Source organism: Lissotriton vulgaris, chromosome 7, assembly GCF_964263255.1.
Source record: "Lissotriton vulgaris chromosome 7, aLisVul1.2, whole genome shotgun sequence".
In the NCBI taxonomy this organism is placed as follows: domain Eukaryota; kingdom Metazoa; phylum Chordata; class Amphibia; order Caudata; family Salamandridae; genus Lissotriton; species Lissotriton vulgaris.
The window spans coordinates 1,693,535,117-1,693,555,184 of NC_141695.1; the positions used below are offsets into that span (position 1 = coordinate 1,693,535,117).

General features: G+C 46.1%; 1 protein-coding gene across 1 annotated transcript in view; it reads right to left on the bottom strand.

Annotated features, from left to right (window-relative positions):
* The window catches only part of LOC147706333 (DEP domain-containing mTOR-interacting protein-like), a 151,730-nt gene extending 134,648 nt beyond the window's left edge, over positions 1-17,082 (bottom strand). The window contains exons 1-2 of the mRNA XM_086932818.1: positions 16,660-17,082; positions 14,655-14,896 (exon numbers count right to left, since the gene is read on the bottom strand). Coding sequence (XP_086788944.1) covers positions 14,655-14,740 — 86 coding nt within the window. The 5' untranslated portion in view covers positions 14,741-14,896; positions 16,660-17,082. The remainder of the gene's footprint in view (positions 1-14,654; positions 14,897-16,659) is intronic.
* Between the last annotated feature and the right edge of the window lie 2,986 nt (positions 17,083-20,068).

The window sequence follows — 20,068 nt, forward strand, 5'->3', positions numbered from 1 at the left end:
TAATGGCTCCATTATTAAGCGCCTATACAGAAAAATGTTGAAACTACTTAATAGTTCTTGCTATAGTCTCCCCCCCCCCTCCCCCTGTACAGGAAAGGCATTTTCACCCTGATGGGGTGCACTTGTCACAAAGGCAATGAGTTGTTTGCTTGTTTTCTACTTTCTTTTGCAGTCCAGTTCTTGGAGTCAGCTGGAGGTTGTATAACTTTCATAATTCTTATTTTTAATTAATGGCAGCCATCTTGCAACCTCGCCTAATTTAGTACTTTCTGTTCTGATATTTGGTACGGAGAGTGTATGCCCTTAAGTTGACATGATAGGAAATGAGTGATCCTTCTAGTATCCAACAGGGGCTTAACATCAATGGAGAAGCAGGTGCAGTGGCGCCGGGGCTTAGAATTGTCCTCCACACCGCAATTACTGTTTTTTGTTGTTGGTTTTTTTTTTTACTACTTGGCCATATAATAGGAGGACCCTTTAAATGCTTGGTTGGTGGACCCCTCCGATACACATCCCGCAAAAAAAACACAAGCATGTGGCGGGGACAGATAAAAAAGAGAAGCAAATCTCGCCTGGAACCAGAAGCCACGTGAAGGAGGGAGTGCTTAGTGTTCAAAGAAAACTAAAGGTCAGGAAATTTGCTCAAAATTGAGTGATAATAATTGCAAAAATAATGACAAGCACAGAACTCCATAAAAAAGAGCAGAACAAAATGTTCTCAGTCCAGCTAAATTGTGAATGAATAGTGCAGAACGCGAGCGGACAGCTCGACAGGTTGAGCACATACTGCAGAGAAAGGCGCACAATCTCAAGGTAGGAATTCGGAGGGTCGAGGGGTTGATTCTGCTGCTCATTCTTCCAAAGGCGACAAAAAGGGAACTGCACGATAAGTGATGCCTGTTGTTTTACGTGGTTAAAGGCGCACGTCCTCCTTCCAGGAAGTGTTGTATAAATACTATATTGTTATTATTTTGTTCAGCTGCTCCACGTGATGCGTCGTAGACACAATACTACCATTGGCCGGTTGGCTGGAATCCCGGAGTGGAAAATCACCGCTGCGCTTTGGGCAGGGCCAATAGGAGCACAGGAGGCGAGAGGCTCGCCCCGGGCGGAACCAGCCCAACTTGTTCCAGAAGCAGGAGCTTACCAGGGCAGGCTGGCGCGGGCTGCCCTGCCACCCTGGCTGGCTCTGAATCGATGAGTTCATGTCAGTGAAGGGGTGGGGCACGGGCGTGCCACGGAGGAGCTCCCGTGGCAAATATAAACTCGTTTACTGGCCTACTTTTGCGATTAATGAGACGAATGGGAGAGATAGCAAGATAAACGGAAATAGCATTGGCAAAGTCAATAGGTCTGGCGTTGCCACCCGACCTTTCGACTTCGTAAAAAACGATTTACCTAAACTTTATATAAAATTAGCATTCAAAAAAGCCCATTGGCTCCCCAGTCGTCAGCAATGGAAAGGGCTACTATCTGTGTGGGTAACCACGCTGTGCTAGGGCGGATAACCGTGAAGAAGTCCTGAAGTGGAATGAGAAATAGAGGCTTTTAAATCGGAGGCCTCATTTACAATAATTTGGCGTGGGGCAGTGCCGCAAGTCTTTTTGCTGCCCTGCCCTACGCCAAATTGTAATGCACCTTATTTATGAGATCCTTTTAGCCAGTGCACAATTTGGTGCCTAGCACCAGTGCAGGCACCCTTGCACCATGGTGCAAGAGTACCTGCGTTGTTGGCAGGATTGTTTTCGTGCAGGAAGGGGCACCTTCCTGCACAAAACCAAACCATGGAGGCGTTGTTCTCTTTCCAGGTGTGCTGCATAATGCAGCACACCTGGAAAGAGGAACAAGCATTTACCATGCAATGGTCTCGGCATTATTAAAGGTAGAGCTATTGGTATTGCTCATGAGTTTTTTTTTTGTTATCATAAATAAATGGCATTGTCATTTAAAATGACAATATCTTAATCGTTAAATAAATGGCATTGTCATTTACAATGCCACCCACACATAGCCACCTACACAGAGTCATTCATATTGAGACACCTACACAGAGCCACCCTCACACAGACAGAGCCAACCACACATAGAGCCACCTACAAAAAAAGCTATCCACACAAAGCCACCACATACACAGAGCCACACAGAGCCACACACAGAGCCACACACAGAGCCACACAAACACACAGGGCCACACACACACAGAGCCACACACAGAGCCACACACACACACACAGAGCCACACACACACACACAGTGCCACACACACACAGAGCCACACACACAGAGCCACACACACAGGAGCCACACACACAGGAGCCACACACAGACAGAGCCATACACAGACAGAGCCATACACAGACAGAGCCACACAGACAGAGCCACACACAGACATAGCCACTTATGATCCAAGCTTCTGCTAACTAAAGGCATAATGCCATCACTGATAGATATATATAATGACCATATGGCTGGGCCCTCCTCATTAAGCCTCAAGGCTCACCCATTAAGTATGAAATCAAGACAGTGTTCCAGAGTTAAAGTATAGCCCATCTCCCCCTTGGAAATACATACACATGGTAGCCGCTCAGCTAAGAGACATTATACCCGACACAATTCATCAAAGACTAGAAAATCCAGGCATCAAGCAAAACAAAGCAACATGTTCCCTAAGTAGGCTTACCGGTATAAGATTGTCAGCAGGTCTGCAAGAGCCAAGACGTCACGGCAGGAAGGATGGGGGACGAATAGCTTCACCGGACGAGTTTAAATACTCCCGCCTGATGACACAGCCAGGGGGCAGGGGAGCAAGCACAGCCAGGGGGCAGGGGAGCAAGAACAGCCAGGGGTCAGGAGAGCAAGCACAGCCAGGGGGCAGGAGAGCCAGCATAGCAACGGGACAGGAGAGCAAGCACGGGCAGGGGAGCAAGCACAGCCAGGGGGCAGGGGAGCAAGCACAGCACAGCCAGGGGGCAGGGGAGCAAGCACAGCCAGGGGGCAGGAGAGCATACACAGCCAGGGGCAAGAGAGCAAGCACAGCCAGGGGGAAGGAGAGCAAGCACAGCCAGGGGGCAGGGGAGCAAGCACAGCCATGGGGCAGGAGAGCAAGCACAGCCAGGTGGCAGGAGAGCAAGAACAGCCAGGGGGCAGGGGTGCAAGCACAGCCAGGACAGCCAGGGGGCAGGGGAGCAAGCACAGCCAGGGGGCAGGGGAGCAAGCACAGCCAGGGGGCAGGAGAGCAAGCTCAGCCAGGGGGCAGGAGAGCAAGCTCAGCCAGGGTGGTGCAAGCTGTAGTGGTCTCCTGAGGACAGCCCTAGCACTCATTATTTTACAAACTAAGCACTGCTCCCAGTTCCAGCTGTTTTTGGTCCTGTGCCAAGCCGAGTTAAGAGTATGGCTTGATGTTTTTTCAGGAGCTATGAAAGGTATTGTAGAACCAGGAAGAGTTCACGGCAGAGGACCTAGTCACATAAACTGCATGGTACCCTAAGCCTTCGTCCGTGACCAGGTGAGTCGGCTGTGGTGTGAACAGTGTGTTTTACATTCCCACAGTCACTCCTAAACTCGACCGTGGTTCTTCATTGTTGGAAACCGGATCGGGAGTCAATGGAAAGTTAAGGAGAACATTAACTTTTCAAGGGAATACTTTTGTAAAACTTGCATCAGGGCATATATTTACGAAAGATGGAATTTATCACACTGCCATCTTGTCAAACGTTCAAAATGACGATGGAAATGAATATTATGCACAGAATTTGCAACTTTCAAGCCCAGCCTGACTGCTGGAATTTGCGTTCACAATTTTCAATGCGGCCCAAAGATTTGTCGAGTTACGTGGCAAGCAGTGGCTCGCAGCGTGGAGGCACAGCTGTGTACTGCTAGCTATTTATTCTGGGATTTGGAAGAAAATAACAACCCCCGCCGAGACATAGAAACAGCGCTTTAACTACGTCAAACAATGTGCTTTCTTACACATCACTTTTCAAAGTCCACAGAAGCTGGTGTGATGTGCTCCCAAAAGCTGCAACACATATCTGTTGGACAACACACGAACTTGGCACGCTGGTTGGTCGGTGAGCCTGGATTTACGAGCCCCGGGGTGAAGAAAGATGAGCGGGAGCCCACACCTCATGGAATCAATCTGCAAAACCTGGTGCGTGTGAGGTGAGCCTGTGAGTTCAGGGCAGTGCAGCGAGAGTATACCCCCACCGGTGGAAAAAAGTTGGCCCCAAATCGCATGTGGTCAGCAGGAACCCACTCCGCATCTGCAGTGCTGGCGCAGCCACCGGAGAGAAGGTGAGAACCCTAAGTGGGGCACCGATCAGTGAAGAAAAAAAAAAGCCCCTGCGTCATGCCCCGCAATCTGCGGCAGCAGCTCCTGCCCCCCACCCCGCGTAGCTGATGACCTGTGAGAGTCTGCTGCGGTGGGGGGTGAAGAAGGGAGAAATGATTGTGTGGCCTGCGGTTGCTCTGAAGTGATCAGGCAAAGTTACTAAGCCTTTGATACTAGCGAGGTATGTGGTGCCCCCTCCGCATGGCCTAAGGGACAATAAACTCACTGTGCCGGGGAAGAGGTGCCGCGTGTGCTGCTGGCCGAGGGGAGTGCTGTTTGATTCAGGAGCTGTTTTTCCGGTGTCTATGCCCCGCCAGCAGGAAGAGTGCGTGTGTGGTGGCAGGCACGAAATGAAATGAGGATTGCCGGGTAGTCAACCGCTGCACATAAACACAACAGGGGAGACTGGTGAGGAGTTGGCTTTCTCCAGATATCTGCTGCGCACTGCGGGGAGGCTGGAGCTGGGTCCCTTTCCCAGCTCTGTCAGTGGGTGGGTGGGTGGGGGCTGCCGCCGGCAGGAAGGGATGGGGCTGAGGAGGACTCTGTATCACTTCCAATTACTCTTTTGGGAGAGCACAGAAATACGTCAAGACGTTTTAAACATCCTTGTAAAATAGTTTGAAGAATTCCAGAAAAGGTCAGGATTAGGAGGTGAAGGTAGGAGGCGGAACATGGAAGGGAACAATCTGACAACGAAGTCTAATCGTGTGGGAAAGAGGTAGAAGGGTCAAGCGGTGGAAATGTGCATATGCACGCAAGAGAGAGATGTTCTTAAAGGGGTTACTCCAGAGGGCTCCGTAGATCTGCAAGTGTTAGTTTAATATAGTTCTGTGGAGATGGACAGCGGGAGCATGCGACCTACCGCATCTACAACAACAGCTTAATGGCGGCCTGGGCTTCTGAAATTTTTCGGAATTGGGGGCCTGGTTTTGATGTTCTGAGTGACGGACAACGTCACTGTCTAAAGAACATCAAAAATTACGCCCCCAAATCCGAAAAGGACGAGGCTACATCGGAGTGACTGATCTCTCCTCCAATGGCTGGCCTCCATTTAGGAAGCCAGCCAATAAAGGAGAGACAGGGCAGGGAGGCGGGACCTTCTGCGCTACTGAGAGTCATTAAATCTCAGACCTAAGTCTGCGCAAGCGCATCCTTTTAGGCCTTCGACCTAAAAAACGAGGAGAAATAAAGACATTTCTCCTAGGTTTACAGATCCTTGTAAATCTGGGAATATATTGAAACCCATGAAAAGCTTGGCCTCGTAGAAATGGGTCTGCACCGGGGCAAAACTAGACCATAACATTGGGGGGCGGGGGTCTGACACGCCAAAGTATTGGGGGCGAACCAAATACTTCATGTAGTTGGGGGCGGAGCTATCGTCAGAGCCAATGCAACAAAATAGTCACAATCTGTGCATTTTAAGCATATTGGACAAACCCAATGCTATCAGAACAAACATGCTTTGTGGATTTTACAATGATTATGGGCTACTTATAGAGAACTTTAAAGGGGGGTTTAAACAAAATGAAGTAACAAGCAGTTTGAACAGATTTCAGTGCAAAGCACATTAGACCAGTTTTCGTAAAGTTATTTAAAAAAATGTTGGCCATTTTTTTGCAAGTTCGGAGTTGTGCTCTTGCCATGTATTGCCACTGCTGTTAGGCATGAATTTAAAGTGAAAATGAATGAGAGATATGTGCACTTGAATCAATTCCAATGTATGAATGGATAGATATAAGTGTGTGAGTGAATTATGGCCTATGTATGGAATGTTTTGGTATCCTTCAGAGCTGCAAAGACAGTGATTCGTGCAGGTAAAGGGCATGGAAGTTTAACCAAATACCCCCAAAGCAGCTTCCGAGGAAGGAAATTGCCAGATGCACTTCACAGTTCACCCAAACCTACTGCACTGTAGAAGACAGTACCAACATAAAGGGCTAGGCATTAACTTAAACCACTGAAAAAATCTCACGACAGAATGCAATGTTTTTTATACAAGATATTATTGAAGTTGCGCCTTATTTTAGGATTTGTTTCAAGGCACAAAGAAAAAGTTTAATAACATACATTTTCTAATGTTATAAACATTTCATTTATTCTTAATTGGAATGCAAAATCCTTCTTAAATTGTTTCTGACGTAAAAGCCCCTTGGGCCTCAGAAGGATTAGGACAATGCTATAAGAACAATAACAAAGCTGTCTTGCTCAATTAAATTTTAAATATAAGATATGTATCTCACCTTTTTAGAACTTAGGGCCTCCTACGATGTCGTCCGCAAAGCAGTCCTACTGAATCGGTTACGGAATGCTTTCCGAACAACTCAGGGGAGTTCAACCGACCGATTACGGTGTGTCCGAACACCGTTCGGTCATATTCCCCTTGACTTCAATGAGAGACTGTATTCCGAATGAGAACACAGGCTCCCATTGAAAAAAGGGGTGGTTGGGGAAAACCGTGCACCATGGGGCAGGCCAGGGCTTTAAGTGGGATGAAAAAACTGGGGGGTCTCTCAAAGGGGCGTGGCCACTAATTAGGGGCGTGGCTTTTAAACACTTGCACTAAAAATCTTTGTTTAGTATAGTGTGCCGCCCAACTTGTATTTTGCTGTTTCTGTCATTGTATCCAGATATGTGATACAATAAGTAACATCATACCTACAACAAGTAAGGACTATTGGCTTTGCCAATGGTTATTAGTTGCATAAGATAAATAAGCTGCAACTATATCTTTGTTACATATAATATTGAAAAAGCTTCCAATTAAAGCCCTGGTGACCCTACCACAATGTTGTTGCTCTTGCGTTTCAGAAAGAGAAGGGAAATCCAGTGAGAAAATGACTCTCTCTAAAGGATTTCCCTTCCCCCACAAAGCTCACATGACATCATGCTGTAACTTCTCCTTTAGTGAGAAGTGAGCAGTGTGGGCAGTGCACATCCATGTGCTTGTCTCGAAACGGGTGTCTATCTGGCTGTTTTGTGCCCTGGCAATTTTTTCCAGACTGCAGTGACAGTAAACTGCTGTCACTGCAGTCCGGAAAAAAACGGACCGCCTGTGCCAGGGCTCAAAACAGAGCCCGATAGAGACCCGTTTCGAGGCCTCTTTTAAAAAACTCCCGGTGCTCAGACCCCTTGAGACCCGGCCCACTTAAAGCCCTGGGGCAGGCACCCTATGGTTTCTGCCACACTGTGCATGCAGGTAAAGGGGGGACCCATGGGTACCCCCCACTGGCCCAATTCAGAGGGTCGCAGGTGAAGGGGGGCCTGCTACAGGCCCCCAAAGTCAGATTCCAACAGCCGATCCGTGTCGGCACAACTGATTCGGAAAGGCTGTCCGAATCTGACATCTTAATCGCGTGGCTGGAAACGCAGTCCATAGACCGCTATGATTCGGGTCCGACCAATTTGGTTAATCTCAATGCCTTTCCGAACCGGGTCGGACAGTTCGAACGCTTTCCAGCCATTATAATCGGTCGTTTGCAATGTGTCAGAGTCAATCAGAAAGGCGGGTTCGATATCGGATTTGGACAAATCGAATGCTATTCAGAGCTTTTCCAGACAACATTGTAATCAGCCCCTTAGTATGTGACAAGGTACCAAAGCAGTATAGTTGTCAATGTGGAGAGAATTGGTAATGTAGCTTTTCATCCATGTTCATCTGTCCCAAGCTTTGACGCCTTTATGTCGGCTGACAGAAAAGAGGAGGCACAGGATGACATTTTTAAAAGTAAAGCCTTGTCCGCCTTTCAAACGAGTTTGGATGGCCTGCGAAGTAGACTAGCCGAGCACACACTTCCACTAAAAGAAAGCTGTATGTCCTGGTATCAGCAGCTTGGGCTACAGAACACGATGGGGGAGGGCGTTGCACAGCTAGGTCTATACTCTGCGCCGCCAGTGCGTCAAAATAGTGATGCGCTGGAGGCGCAAGGGGAATGTAAATAAGCCCCCTAGTTTTTTAGGTCGAGCCTGGCCAGTGCATGCGATGCTCTGCGAGGCATGCTCTATTCAGGTAAGGATTTGAAGCTCCGCCACTCTCTGCCTGTATTTTTAATTGGCTTGTGTCATTGTCCACTGTTCATTAGTCAATAGGCGTAGTAGTCTCTCCATAGTACCGCCTTGTCTCATTTTGAAACCTCCCATGGCGACACACCCTGTTATGAGTGTTGTTACTCAGTAGGCTTTAATTACAGCCTCCAAGCACTATTTTCTCAAATAGTAGGCAGGACACGATCTCTCCTACCACTTTTTAAAGCACAGAATGCATTTGCAATGTAATAGGTCTCGCATTTGCGAGATTTTAAGCTATTGGCATTGTAAATGACAATGCCTTTTGTTTATCTAGTTTAAAAACAACACATAAATAGAAGGCATTGTCATTTACAATGCCAATAGCTCAAACTCTTGTAAACGTGAGACCTATTACATTGCAAATGCTTGTTATCTTGTTACATTTGCTGAACAAGATCAAGTGTCATGCAATCTGTTGATTATGCAACATGAAGATTGGTGTTTACTTGTCCTTTCCTTGGCTGCAAAGTGAGGGAAGTTGCTAATGTGAATCGAGTGACAATCTTACTGCATACAGGAAGTATGAAAGGAAAGACTGCAGGGTGTCAAATGTTTTGTAACACATGGCAACATTTAAATACGTGTAGATTAACTTTACAAATATTTCAAACTGGATCAGCTGCAAGAAGAGTTCAAATGAGGCACATTTTTTGTAAATAGGAGGTGTGATGGAAACCAAGATTATCAAAGCAAAATATACGAACAAGCTTTTGCAATGCAAAAATGATACATATGATCAGAAATCTGATTTCCGCCTGGCCTCGTCTGTGTGCGACATAGGTTTAGCACTAAGCATGGCTGATGCGAACGTAGGGGCATATTAGCAACAAATAGCGATAATTATCGCTAAATGCGCTTAGCGCATTTTTTTTATCGCCGCCTATCGCCGGATATTATCGCAGAGATGACGTGATATTAGCAACGTTTATCTCTAAAGCAATAAAATATCCGGCAATAGCGGCTCAATGCGTGAATATAGCTGGAAATCCAGCAATATTCAGGCATTATCGCTTATGGGGACTTGAATATCCACCTCCCACTGGATATACCTGTTAAGTCATGGTCTGAGCAGACGTTAGGTTCTGGCGATATTCACGCTTAGCGCAATTTTTTAAATCGCTTTGCCTGCCTTGCTAATAGGCGATAGCTGTGTTATCGACTGCTTTCAGTTGCTAACAGGTTGGGTACGCCCACTTTGCATGTCATTAGCGATAATTATCGCTGACATGCAAAGCGGGCCCCAAACCTGTAGCTATCGCCAATCAGCTGTTGCTAACTGCTGTTAGCGACAGCTTGCTAATAGGGCGATAAAAATATCGCGGCTTTAGCGGGAAAAAGTCCAGCTAAAGCGGCGATATCGCCCTTATTAATATGCCCCGTAGTGACCATTTCAAGAAGCCATTTTCAATGGAGATTGTAAAAGCCAGCATCCTAGCACACCATACTACAGCTGTATATTTAGGGCAATGAGCACCACAATGCTCCCCAGGATACACACTGCTCGCCAGCCATTCTTCTGCCGAGGGCGTGGCTCATGTGCCACACTTTGTGTAACGTCTGGAATTTTCACAAGTCTTGTGACATAGCACTGACAGCTGAGCCCCCAAAGAATGTGCCTAAAGGCTTGCTATCAGTGCACTATACAGGAGACACGTTTGCTGCTAAACTCAAAATGGGGCCCGATATTAAAATAACCAAAGTGAATATTGGGAAACGTACAACATTCATTAGAGAGTGGGCTGAGAGGGTGGCAGGTTGCAAGAGACCCAGGCTTCAGTGCCTACTGGTGGTTTCTTGCTGACACTCATGCTGACCCTTGGCAACTCACTGTGGTGGTTTATGTTATGTTCCCTAAGTCATGTAATATGAGTCGTGTAACCTGAGCGATAGCTCTGCAGTCGGAGGCCTTTTGATGTAAAATGTGAGTGACCTGACGGACAGATCTGTAGAGGCCTGAACTTTTAAGTTATGTACAGACTGACACATCCATGTACTGCCTTTTGAAAAAGAATGTACATTTTATGTTACCTGGGAGCATGGACTGTTGCTGTGGTACCCAGAAAGATAAATCTGCTGTCTAAGCTAAAGTCTATGGGGTAGATGTATCAACATACCCTTTTGCGATTTCTAAATAGCGATTTTTAAGGAATCGCTATTTAGAAATCGCAAAATGGGATGCATGTAGAAAATCGTTATTTTTTTGCGATTTCCTATTCTTCCTAATTTGCGAATTCGCAATTAAGGAATAATTTCCCATTCATTTCTATGGGCCAGGAGGCCCATAGGAATGATTGTTAAATAATTCTCAATTTGCGATTCGCAATTTGCTAATCGCAAATTGAGAATAATTTCAAGGGTGCAGGGGTGTCTCAAGGACACCCTGCTGCACCCCTGAAATGTACATGTGTGTGCATATGGCGCACATACATGCCCTATGGGCCTGTATGTGCGTCACATGCCACCTTCACAAATGCCAAATTGTGCATTTTTAAAAGAATTTGCAAATTACCACCAACTACAAGTTGGTGGTAATTTGCGATTTCTTAACCTAAATTCGCAATTCCAAAATGCTACATACATAGCATTTAAGGAATCGCAAAATTGCGATTCCTTAAATGCTTAAGCAAAATAAGGAATCGCAAATTTTTGCGGTTCCTTATTTTGCGAATTTTTGGTACATGTCAAAATATGCAAAAGACAGTTTGCGATTCGTAAACGCCGGAATTCTGCGAATTCCGGCCTTTGCTCATCGGAAACGGCTTGATACATCTAGCCCCTAATGTTCTCTGTTAATTCGAGAGATTGCTCTGCTGTGTGAGGCCTGAGTCTGCAAGGTTTGTGAAACCTGAGATCTGACTGTACTGTCGGCTCCAACACCTGTGAGATGTCCACCCTGAGGGACTGCTGCAAGCACAAGATCTAAACACGCAGGTGTTTGAGACCTGAAGAAGAGCTCTCATTTGTGATGCAAGCTCCTGAAAGCTCATTCTCCTGAGAGATAGCTCTGCTTTATCACGTGCAACCTGCACATTCTATGTCCCTCATTGCCAGCGGTCATTAATTCCTGATGGAGCCGATAAAGGAAGTTACTGGCCCCCTTGGAAATCACAAGTGATGCTGTATTTCCAGTGATAAATCCTCCCGGTCATGCTTAGAAGAGGTTCTTCCCAATAAATGTAGTGAAATTTCAAATTTACATTAGGAATCTGTGTGCTAGCACCATTTTCAGCATGTTTGTGGCCACTGCATGGGAGTGTAGGGGAGAGGAACTTGTAATGCCCGGTAACACCACGATCGTGTATCATAGATAAGACTCTCTGTTTTCAGTTTTTACTGATTTTTACAGATAAATACAGACAGAAATCGTTTATTTTCTTGTCTGTATTTATTTTTAAACGTGGATAAAAATGGAAATTGGGTGCTTTTTAAGTGATTCTAAATACACTTTGCCATGACAATAACTGTGTGGATTGATTGGTAAGAGGGTTAAAAAAGGAATTTTAGTAAAGAGGCTTAAACAGTAGTAGATATGTACAAGGCGGATACTGAAATGTACATATTTTCACATAGGTGTATTGATTTATCTTCTGTAGGTGTTCATATCACTGAAACCTGGCAGGCATTCAAGCGTGACTGCATATGTATTGGTTAAATAAATGCAGAAATATACCAGTTTCAGCTTTATTTTTTTCACAAAGCCAATAATAAATACGGATAAAGTTGGCAAAAAAGAAATATGGATAAATACTGACGGAAATGTAAAAAAAAAAAATACCATATAACCGGGAGCCCTAATCATAAATACACTTGGTACTGGTATAGCCGGATGTGCTCATACCAGCCAACTTTCCTGGACCACTTGTAATGAGGGCTTTTATCACTGTTTGATTTTTTTTATTCAATCTGAAGCCCATGTTTGCATAGGATAACAAGAAAGCTGGAGTGGCTGCCCCTTGTCTGCTTTGCTCCATCCTTGCAAGGATCATTTATTGGACACTGGCTTTGCAATCATGAGGCAGTAAACAGACCACTCCAGTTCCAAGCCCTGTGATGTACATACAGATATTGCATCTTACTACTTTGCGGCCTCTACATTGAATAGCCACTTTAACCCAACCTTGTGCTAACCATAAATTAATTAACATTTAAATTAATTACATTTAATTAAACAAAATCATACAAAATTAAATTAATAACCTTTATGTAACTCTAATAAATGTCATCAAATTAAATTATAAAGTTTATGTATTCTCCAAGCTGGAGCATAAGGAAAACTTTGCTGTCAAAAGAGTTCTTGCCCACACAATTTTGATAATGTCTCCACTACTAGACATCTACCTTCGCTCCCCATAAGGCAAAGATTGTGCTTCAAGGCACTGTGAATGTTGTACAGGGTTCACAGTGGACTAGAGCTATCTTGCCCCAAAGACGTATTTTCAAGGCGCTCTACTGCCTGAACCCTGCAGTCAGTCCCATAACGGAGGTGCCTAAACACTTCCGGCATGAACTTCCAGAGCACTTTCACTTTCTGGCCCATCTCTGATTCATACAGCCCTTTAAAACAATACTGTCTTGTTTATGCTCAAAGTGCTATGAAGCGGTCAAAAGATGGTATCCTGCCCCTACATTAAATACCCAAACAAACAACATTTTAGCATGGATGTCTGTGAAACATGTGAATTACAATCTTTCATTGAATAGTACATGTGACAAATGTGCACTATTGTTTGCATGCACTTTTTTACAGTTTTATATAGCGCGAACTCGACCCGAAGGTATTGGAGCGCTTTACATGAGAACTAGTTTATTTTATTTTTTATTTTATTTATTTTACAGAGACTTATATAACGCGATCTGGACCCGAATCGGCTATCAGAGTGCTTTACATAGCACCAGTTGCGTATATTTCTGCTCATATTGCAATATTTTGAAAATGTAAATTGTGAAAATTACATGTGCTTTTATGGTTTAATCGAACCGAAATAACGTTTTCTGAATGAGCACCAGTTGCATTACATGAGGACACTTTCATTTTTTCTTTTTTTTTGTTAGTCACGGGGATTAAGTGATTTTCCCAGAATCAAGGGCAGGCAGAGGTCACTGGGACCACTCCCTGCCCTTAAAAAAAATATTTTCAGAGCCTGTCACAAAGGGGAAGGGGTCCCCTTCCCATTTGCGACTCCATTACCACCCTCTTGAAGAGGGAGGTAACTTGTGAGTGTTTTGCAACTGCAATTGCGGTTCCAAAACATTTGTACATGGGTTAGAGAGTCGCTATTTGGAAGGGAACGCCCCTTCCAAATAGCGAGTCTCTAAGCACTTTTTTGTGAGTCACAATTAATTTGCGACTCACAAATGTTAGTACATGGCCATACCAATTTTAGCATGCGCAAACGCGTCTCTAGCCCGTTTGTGCATGCTAAAATTGGTCGTACATCTGACGCTAAGTGATTTGCCCAGAATCACAGGATGTTGAGCTGAAGCTGAGACTCGAACCTGGCTCTCCAGCTCCAAAGTCAGCAGCTCTGGCTGTTGGTTGTAGTATAAGGGTGTGTCTTTGTACCAGTGCTTACTTTGCAAAAAGAATAAGTGCCAGGGCTCTCGTCAGGATGCCACTGCAGCTTGTCCAACACATTGCCTCTGCTATGCTGCCAATGAGTGTAACAACACAACCACTAACCATCACACTCCTACAAGTGTGATAATTCAAACTATTCCAGGCCCCCAAAGATAGAAGAAGGGCTTGGGCAGCGGGTAATAGTCATTTTAATGTACATTGAATTAATAATTAACTGGTGTGATCATCTCTAAATTAGCCAGACATCGCCACCTTGTGGAAGACTGTCACAAGCGCATGTGTTGAGAATTAAGTGCTGGTGCCGAGCATCGGAAACCACTAGCACAAATTAAGCACTCCTTTACACACATGCACATCTGTTTACCGTATTTTAAAACTTGCACAGTATATGATATCATATGTCTTTTAAACTTCCCAGAACAGTATAACCCCATGCAAATCTTAGACGATTATAAATCCATTTTTACTGTAATGAATTAGCTTTTTTATGCGTATTTGCACACTTTGCTTCTGAATCTACTTTTTGTACTGAAAAAAGATGTTAATTAATCACGCAATAAAGAATTTAATTGAATTGAATTGAATATACACATCTGTCTGATTGTACCGCAGTGGCATGTTTGTGGTCGGATGGATAAACACACTCCAGTGAGTACACCACAGTGGATGCCCGCTTCCTACCTGAGCTGCTCTCCTGTGATCATCACCTCAGCCCGGTGGTGTCTCTCCGTCGCCTTCTTCTTCAGGCTGTTGTTGATACTCTCCATCCTGGCACCTCACTGGCAACTGTGGCAAGTCAGTCACCTGGGAGCCCGCCCCATTGGTGTCACTGCGACAGGAAGGACGTCTGAATACTGCAATGCATACACGTCACTTGGTCCATCAGCGCAAGCTGACCACATGGACCAGGGAACTTTACTACCCTGCAAGGACCAAAAAAAACTTTACTGTTCTCCCAGGAACAGAGAACTCCAGAGCCCAAACTCCAAGACCAAAGATAGAACTTTATTGCCCGCCCAGGACCAAAGAACTGCAGTGCCCTTTCGAGGGACCAGAAAACCTTACTGCCTTCCCAGGACCAGAGAACTCAAAAGTTGTATAACCCACTCCCTCATAACAGAGAACTTTACTGCCCGCCCAGGACCAAAGAACTGCAGTGCCCTTCTGGGGGACCAGAAAACGTTACTGCCTTCCCAGGGTCAGAGAAATCCAGAGTCCAATAATCCTCTCCCTAAAACAGAGAACTTTACTGCCTTCCCAGGGCCAATGAACTCCAGTGCCCGACTAGGGACCAGGACACTTTACTGCCTCGAAACCAGAGAACTCCAGAGCCTAAACTCCACGCTCAAACAGAGAACTTTACTGCCCACCCAGGACCAAAGAACTCCAGTGCCCTTTCGAGGGACCAGAAAACCTTACTGCCTTCCCAGGGTCAGAGAAATCCAGAGTCCAATAACCCTCTCCCCCAAACAGAGAACGTTACTGCCCTCCCAGGACCAAAGAACTCCAGAGCCCAAACTCCACGTCAAAACAGAGAACTTTACTGCCCGCCCAGGACCAGAGAACTCCAGTGCCCTTTTGAGGGACCAGAAAACCTTACTGCCTTATCAGGACCAAAGAACTGCAGTGCCCTTCTGGGGGACCAGAAAACTTTACTGCCTTCCCAGGGTCAGAGAAATCCAGAGTCCAATAACCCTCTCCCCCAAAACAGAGAACTTTACTGCCCTCCCAGGACCAGAGAACTTCAGTGCCCTACTGGGGGGACCAGAAAACTGTACTGCCCTCCCATGACCAGAGAACTCCAAAGTCGAATAACCCACTCCATCAAAACAGAGAACTTTACTGGCCTCCCAGGACCAGAGAACTCTAGAACCCAACCCCCTCGGGCTAATGAACTGAGAACTGCACTGCCCTGCAAGGACCAGACATCCCCAGCGAGCACTTTACTGCCCTCCCAGACCGTAGAACTCCAGCATCCCCCACCCCATGGCAAAAAAAGAACTCCAAAGCTCAACTGCCCCTGCTCCCTCGCACTCTTCTGTCCAAGACCACAGGACGTCACTTACTGCCCTAACTTGCGTTTAAGGTGGGATACAACCCCCGCCTCCAGGAGCAGTAATTGTACTAACCCTCCAAGGGGCAGCAAAAGCCCCCTGCACCCCCAAGGAACAGAGAACTCCACCAGCCGCACAAGGAACCGGGGTGAACTCTCCTGCCCGCCCGAGACCCCGAGCACCCTACTGCCCTCAAGAGACAAGTGACCCTTACTACTCTCCACAGACCAGTGGCCCTCAAAGTGACCAGATGACTCTCCTGTCTCCCCAAGCCGCGAGAGATCTCGGCTGCCGAGTGACGTTCATGAACTCCAGTCGCCCTCCAAGGACAAGAGAGCTTCAGTCGCCCCCAGGGCACAAGACCTATACAAAAGAAGTGGGGGGACTGACAATATGCAAAGACCCCATGACGTCACGTGCTCAACGTGTCCAGGTGTCTGAAAATTACACCGGGACACGTTCAGCTTATTTCTGTGGGGCCCAACTTCTTCGCAGGGGGAAAGGCGTCCACCCTGTGAAAAGAGTGGGGGAACGCCGTCAACCTGCATCGCATGTACCCCCGACTCGAGCCCTGACACACCGCCCCACTGTCTCGAGCCCGAGGGGCCCCAAGGCCGTGGAGTTCCACTGACCTGCCGAGGGCTCCTCGTCCTCTCTGGTCCGGAGAGCCCAGCTGAGCGCCAGGAACGGGCGAGTGCCAGTGACCGCCCGAGGACAGGCGAGCTCAGGTGACCGCCGCCTGACTGCTGCCCCCTCTGGGGACCACCACCGCAGCGTCACGGGGCCCCAGTAACTGCGGAGGGGAGGCAGCCGCCTGGGTCTTGGCTCCAAGCACCCCCGTGCAGACGAAGCGCCCAGAAGCCGCTGTGTACGCAGCGTGCGCCTTGAGGTGTCAGTGAGGGGCTTCAGTGACAGCAGCGGTCCCTCCCTGTGCTTGACGCCGCGGTTTTCCGCTTGGCACTCAGAGGTGAGGTAAAAGTGCCGGCTGGAGTGACAGGTTGCGGCGGGCACAGGAGCTGCTCTAATCCCTTGGTAGACTCTTCTTCCCTGATTGTGCGGAGGGAGGGACTTGTCTGTGAGTGTAATCGGAGCCTCTGCGCTCTCAGCCTGAACACGGTAACCCGGGAAGGCGCACCTTCACGGGAGAGAAATCACTGCTGTCTCAGCGAGCGACTGACACACGCCCCGTGCCCCCGTCCATGCTGCCTCGGGGCTGGTACATTGGGTCAGAAGGGTTCAGTGCCAAGGGCTAGACAGGGCAACATGGCTGGGAAGATATACTGTGGAAGCAGGAGAGTTAACTCATGTTGCCGACTTCAAGCACTAGATCACATCGTGTGATCTTGGGCAAATAACATCTTACTACAGCTCAGTCCTATCTTCGACTACCAGTGATGAAATTACTGTAGCCATTTCAGTGAAAAAAAGAGGCGTTTAACTTCACCACATGACATAGCACTCTACAACAGGGTAAAGCATGTCTATGATTGTTTAACACGTTGAACTATGTCGGTCTTTGGTAAACAAAGCTGTATTTAAATCAAATACCTTAAGGTGATGACATTATCCTAAGATTCTGCTGACAGTCATTTACTTTCAAAAGATAACGCGTACCACTTAAAATGACAATGCCCAGAGCTTCCGCTTTCACTGCATGCTATCTCTTGACAACAATGATCGACAAAGCCAGTAGTACAGTCTTTTGTATAATTCATTCACACAGAGACCTCAGACACAACATGAAAGGGCACATTCTCTCAAACATAGATCATGCATACATATATGCAGATACACAGCCGCAGCATCCATAGAGACTAAAATGCACACAGACAAACAAACCTACCTAAGCACAGGTAACATACATAAAGGCAGCAATGCACACAGATCTACAAATATAAACACACACCCATGTACAGAGGTTAATGCATATACATCCCAGCACACCTACAGATACCGATTCGCACAATCCAACAGGCAGAGAGACACCTGTGTGCACCAATTTAAACAGGATAAAAGAGTGCAGACACCCACGTGCTTGCACCAGCATAGACAGCACAGATACACAAAGGGGTCAATGCATGCACACTGGGGCGAGGCACAAACAGACATGCATAGTGTCACACAGCGTACATGCTGACAATCGGGGCAGTGGAGAGGAGGGATGTGTGACAAAGGATGCTTGAAAGGATGCAAAGTGGGTGAACATGCATGCTGTGGTTACATGGGCTCCATGTACATGTAATGTTTATACCCTCTCCAAAGGATATTGAGCATACCTTGCAGAAAAGAAAGGCATCAACATACATGTAACGCCCTGTGGGTGAAATCACTCTACTCAGCTATGGATTACTTAACTCTCCATAGCTATTCCTTTATTCTCTCTTTGGAATGATCACCAGGAAGTTAACAATATCGCACAGTTTGCATGCCCATTCCATCCTTGGCCTCTGAAGTATACTCATATTTAGGGAGCACAGCAATACACCATTGATGTCTCTCTAGTACTAACACATGAGACACTTGGGGTTGCCACATCACATGATGTTCGACAAGCACTGTGTTAGAAAAACTTATTGGAATCTCAGGGTAGTGCAATTGGTGGGACTGAAGCAGGCACATGTGACACGCCTTAGAGTTCACTTTATATGTTAAGAGAAAGGCCAGTATAAAAAAACAAGCATTTGCAATGCATTCATTCTCACATTAGTTACATTTAAAGGTATTGGATTTGCTAATGTTTTTTAGATTTTTTTTGTCCAAAATTATCCATGCAGTAGCAAAGCTACAAAAATCAATAAATATATTTTTTAAGTTGTGCATCCACTGTTTTTTTCCTATTTATTTACTTTTGTAGCAATCGTGGCAAGCTGCGCTTTTAGCTTTACATGTTTAAAGCGAAAGCACGGCATGCCACAGTTGCTACAAAACTCAATAATTAAAAAAAAGTAGTGCAGCCGCTGTTTAAAAAAAATAATATTTACTTTTGTAAAAATTGCGACATGCCTTGCTTTGGCTTAAGATATTTAAAACTAAAGCGTGGTGTGCCTTGGGTGCTACAAAAGTAAAGAAGCACTGCAAAGAAAACCTTGAAGGATGGCAACAATATTGGGAGGGAGTCGGTGTGTCTGCGAAGGAGTTGTCTGCGAAGGAGGAGATGGCCAACCAAAAGAAACAATCAGTGATGTCCCATGGGAGTGAACCAAGCACCTAAAGGCGGGACAGATGGACACTATTGACCAATGACAGTAAAGGCATTTCCAAAAGGCAGGCAAACCAACCAACCTGAAGGGCTGGGCGGAGCTTAAAGTCCATATGCTGAATACATGTCTGGAAGAGACAGCGCTAGCGCTGCCTAGGCGAGACCTAAACACACGGGGCCTGATTTAGGCTTTGGTGGTTGGTAACTGCCAAACACATGCACCAAAAGGAGCCTTTCTGCATCACTGTCCTCCTCGCATGTTTTTGTGTAAAGGTCTCCTCTACTCTGGGACTGACAGAAAGCGAGCCATAGGATCGGCAGTCCTATCACAGTGGTGACCCAGCCACCGTTTAGCAGCGCCAAGAAGCCCAAACTGGGGAGAGTCACTGTGGGCACTCTCACAACTCTACTCTCATCCCTGTACTTTTCCACAAATACCTACCTTCATTTTTAAGCGTGGCACATGAGCCTATATACTATACTGGTATATAGTTATATTAAAAAAAAAAATCCTTGTATCGAATACTCAAGTTAAATCGGACCCCACTGGAGTTTATGATGAAGAATGTGTTTTATTTTTTGAGTTTCTGTTAGAACAGACTACACCTTAACAAGCTGGTATACCATGGTTCAGTACTCTTACAGAGAAGATGCTTGAGAATTATCAGAGGAGACCATATGTAATCGGAAGGGCCTTAAGCAGGCCAGTGGAATTATGCGGCAGGAGAGGGACACATTATTAACAGGGTTGAGTAAATTATGCAGCAAGAAAAGCAATTTTTTTTTTAAATCTGCAGATTATGTGTAAGCATGGGCGGAAAATCCGTTTCGCTCGCGGATTT